The 4,567-nt window shown below is 43.7% G+C and overlaps 1 protein-coding gene across 1 annotated transcript; it reads left to right on the top strand.

The window, feature by feature from the left end:
- The first annotated feature begins 893 nt into the window (after positions 1–893).
- On the top strand, positions 894–1,463 carry LOC124991837 (jupiter microtubule associated homolog 2-like). The gene has a single exon (XM_047562659.1). The coding sequence runs from the start codon at positions 894–896 to the stop codon at positions 1,461–1,463; it is 570 nt and encodes a 189-aa protein (XP_047418615.1).
- The last annotated feature ends 3,104 nt before the right edge of the window (positions 1,464–4,567 follow it).

Here is a 4,567-nt window from a genome sequence, read left to right as displayed (position 1 = left end):
AGAAACTACCCTAAAAATGTTGATCATTTCTCCAAGTTTGGTTTATCTACTTAGCATTTGTCACACACAGATAATTAATTATCTGTGATCTGATTTTTCCTGTTCTCACCAGAATGCAAGCTCTGTGGGCAATAATAAGTAATGAATGAGTGCATTATGAATTAATGAATGCAGGAAGAAATGAGTAAATACTTGCTTTATGCCTCTTAAAAATGAACTTTAAGTCCTTTGAAATGGTGTTTGAGTGTTGTTCACTATAGTACACAGTAAAATATTTTGCACAGATTTGGCAGTTGTTGAATATTTTTGATGGAGGTTAAATGTTTTACCTCTCTTTTACACCTGGTAAAGAAATTTCAGAAAGACACTTGCTCCATGCAACAGGTGAGTTGTTTCCAGTTTTACCATGTGTATTGCTGGATTAAGAACAGGTGTGCCATCTCAGATATTTCTATAGCTGTATATTTTACAGTAAAATAAATACAGTAAGATGAGCATTTTATAGTGTTATAAAATAGTTTTTATGTGCAATGACATGTGAATATATCTGCAGTGATCTGGGAATAATGAATCATCCCTCTGCATTCTCATGTTCTGAATAAATTCTAGTAGCTTGCAGGTACTGCCTCAAGAAATGTAGAAGAAATTTAGATTATATGCTTGGCAAAAGTCATAGAATTTTAAAATTGGAAGGGAAGATAGGCACCGTCAGTGTCCATGATTCTTTTTTTTTTTTTTTTTTTTTTGTGGTGGTGCTGGGGATCGAACCCAGGGCCTCATGCTTGCAAGGCAAGCACTCTACCGACTGAGTTATCTCCCCAGCCCCATGACTCATTTCTTATATCAAGAAATTGAAGGGCGCGGTGCTGAGGAGGCGCGGGGCGGCGGCCGACATGTTCCAGGGCACGGACGCCGAGGCAGGCCGACCTGGGTCCAGGGCCATGAAGCCCCCAGGAGGAGAATCCAGCAATCTTTTTGGAAGTCCAGAAGAAGCTGTTCCTTCAAGCAGGCCTAATAGGATGGCATCGAATATTTTTGGACCAAGTGAAGAACCTCAGAATGTACCCAAGAGGACAAACCCCCCAGGAGGTAAAGGAAGTGGTATCTTTGACGAATCAACTCCTGTGCAGACCCGACAACGTCTGAACCCACCTGGTGGGAAGACCAGTGACATTTTTGGGTCCCCAGTCACTGTCACTTCACCCCTGGCACACCCAAACAAGCCCAAGGATCACGTGTTCTTATGTGAAGGAGAAGACCCAAAGCTGGACCCTAAAGCTGCAGTGAGCACCTCTATCCGAGAAGAATCGGGAGACAAAGGCAGCTCGAGAGGAGCAGACCACACCAAGACGCCTGAGCCCACAGCCACAGCTGACAGCCATGAGCTCAGGCTGGGGTCAAGGCCTCGCTCCAACAAGGTCCTGAACCCACCGGGAGGCAAATCCAGCATCTCCTTCTACTAAAAGGCTACTGCTCTGCCTATAGCCAGACCAGAAACTCAAGATACAGTATTGAAAGTTTATCGTTTTCTTTAGCCCAAATTAAAGGGAGTGGGAGAGGGTTGCCCTGTGTGAAGCTGGCTGCTCAGAGGACCGGGCCTTCCAGACTGCAAGCCACATGTCTGGGATGGGGATAAGAGAGGGCTCCCCTGATGTCTGCTTATTCGTTCTGATGGAGCAGGACTCTAAGGTAGGCAAGGGCAGGGAGATGGTGCTGCACAGCAAGAGGCTTGGTGGGCTCTTCCAGGAGCTGTCTCCTGCTGATTAGGTATCCAGGAACAGCTGAAGAAACCCAGTCGGTCTTGTAGCATGGAGAGGAGGCAAAGACAGAGCTATCAGGAAGGCAGTGGTAGACCACCAAACCCAGCATTGTCCTCATTTTATCCCGTGTGTCATCCTGCTCTCCTGAAACATCGTGACTGCTTTTCCTCAGCAGTAGTCAACTAGAACCAAACAGTTGTCCTCAGCCTACCCCAGTCCTCTGAGTTGCCCAATTCCTGCACCTCAAACAGTAACCACATCTCACTAAGAATCTATCTTTTTGTCTCGGACTTGCCTTGGTCCTTGACGTGCTAGATTTACTTGTAGATTGTTCCTTTTCCCCTCATCAGCCTTGAGTCTGGGCTTTTGTTCTTCACTGAGGGTGTGAAGCTCACTTCCAAAGCCACACTTCTGCAGGTGAGGCTCACTGGTCTCTGCAGGTCTTAAAAGCTATTCATACACACCCCACCCCATACCCGAGTACAGGGCTTATTCAGATCCTTCCTGTGTCTTTCTTCCTGTAATTGGTGGGAATGCTTGAGAACCTTGGGTTCTTAGGTTGGTTTCTTTGCTAATATCTAAAAAGCTATTTTCAAGTACCAGCTTCACATAAATGCCTATGGACTTGGTTTCTGACATCTTCCAGAAAGAAGTCCACTGCCTCAGCCACCTTTAGAAACTTAGCAGAACCTCTGGACCATACTATAAACAGGTCAGGGTGACAAGTAGTTTGTCAGCAAAGTCACAACTCAACCACCAGCAGATGCTGGGCCGGCTTGAGTTGTATTGGTTCATCTGCCAGGCAGAGATCCCTCCCTGTCCACTACAGCCTTGGTTCCCTGCTTCCCTCATGGTGGGCACATTAACAGGAGAGGGCTTGGGTGGCATGGCTGTTGCTTTAAGTGCCTATGGGGCTCATGCCAGGTGCTAGGAACATCCTCCATGTCCTTCAGCTTTGGACAAATGGTAGGTCTTATGTGGTCTCTCTGGCCTAGCTGCTTGAGTACCTGCAGGAGCTGTCCCCCAGCCTCTGACTCCTGACTCATGGAGGGGTCTGCATGTGACTTGTCAACCAAAGAATCTTAACCTCTTCAGCTGTGCTGTAAACCATGGAGCTAAAAAACATGTTCCATGTAACACCTGTTCAAAGTCATTTATGAGAACATTGGAATTTGGGGGTGGGGAGAGTTCCCACCAAAAAGAACATAAATGTTGCCTAGCTTTTTAAGCCAAAACCCACTAACTTGTTTAAGTTACATGGAAATAGTGTTAACGGTAGCTGTGAACCACCATTTGTAATGATGTTTTCTTAGAGAAAATGAATTGTGAATTCTAAATCAGATTGCCAAGAGGAAATCTGACATTACTGTGCTGGTCCCTGCTGTCATCCCAGTGAGAAGGAAGCTCCATGTTCCACCCACTGGCAGGGATTTCTGTATGTGATTGGGGAAATTCAACCTACTGCAGTGTCCCTGGGCAGCAGTGCCCTGCCTTACTCCTGTCCCTGCCTCCCACTTCTTGTCCTCTGAGTCTGCTGGGCAATGTGCTCACTGCAGGAACAGAGACACTGCCCAGGTGAGCCCAGCAGTGTGGTTGTGGTGGGCACCTGTGTTAGGAAGATGCTGTCTGTATGTGGACACATCCTATTCTCAACCTCAAAGATGCATTGAGAAACTAGTCTATTTTTATTAAGCCTTAAATTTTTTTCAATAACATCTGGTGCCAATATGTTTCTAGAGCTGTATCAAAACAAGAAACCTGTCCTCACATCACAATGCAATTTTGATAGGAACATTTTGTTATTTTTACAAGGCAGAATTAGGAATAATGGTTGAATTAAACTTAGTAACCATGTACTCAAAAAAAAAAAAAAAAAAAAAAAAAGAAATTGAAGGTGAAAAATGTTTCTAGTTTGCCCCCAAATATACTTAATAACATCTTACCAATCTTGATACTTAACACTTCTAAAAAAGCTGTCATTACGAAAGTCAAGACTAGAAAAATCAATAGTTCATTAAAAAGAGAAAACAGGATAAAAATAATAAAACTGTACAAATCACAGCAGTTTCTCATGTCATTATTTAAAAGTTGATTAGATTCATGGTATAAAGAAGCCATGACTATAGTTACATATTCTTAAGCATTACCTCCTTTGGTGGTTCCCAGAGTACCATGTAGGTGAACTCTGCCTGGATGAACTCCTTCTCCTCCCCTCCCCCCGCTCCCTTCCCCTCCCCCCTCCCCTCCCTTCCCCTCCCCACTCCCCTCCCCTCCCCCCTCCCTCCCCTCCTCTCCTCTCCTCTCCTCTCCTCTCCTCTCTCCTCTCCTCTACTCTCCTCTCCTTTCCTCTCTTCTCCTTTCCTTTCCTTCCTTTCCTCCTTGCATCAGAGTACCATGGAATCTAATGCAGATTCCAATGCAAGTTTTCAGGTATAAGTTGGACCAATTAATAGTTAGCAAAGCAGATCTGACTGATATGAAATTAGGGACTTACGGATTTGTATACACTTTGGGTTTTTGTTTGTTTGTTTTATTTATTTTTTTTCCTGGTCTGGACAATTTATATATGTAGTACTTTGATCTTTAATTGGTCTAATAGTGATACATATACATGTAATGTTTTATATATATATATATATATTTGTTTTATATATATATATATGAAATAATGATAGACATAAATACGCATTCCATGGGCCTCAACTTCCATCATGTAAAGGATGGGTTTATACTTCTTTTGAGATCTCAAAACTCTACCTGCATGGTAAAGGAACAAAAATTGTCATGGTGTTTTACTAGTAAAGGAA

This window comes from Sciurus carolinensis, chromosome 8, assembly GCF_902686445.1.
Source record: "Sciurus carolinensis chromosome 8, mSciCar1.2, whole genome shotgun sequence".
NCBI classification, from domain to species: Eukaryota; Metazoa; Chordata; class Mammalia; order Rodentia; family Sciuridae; genus Sciurus; species Sciurus carolinensis.
This window is presented reverse-complemented; position numbering and strand designations above follow the sequence as displayed.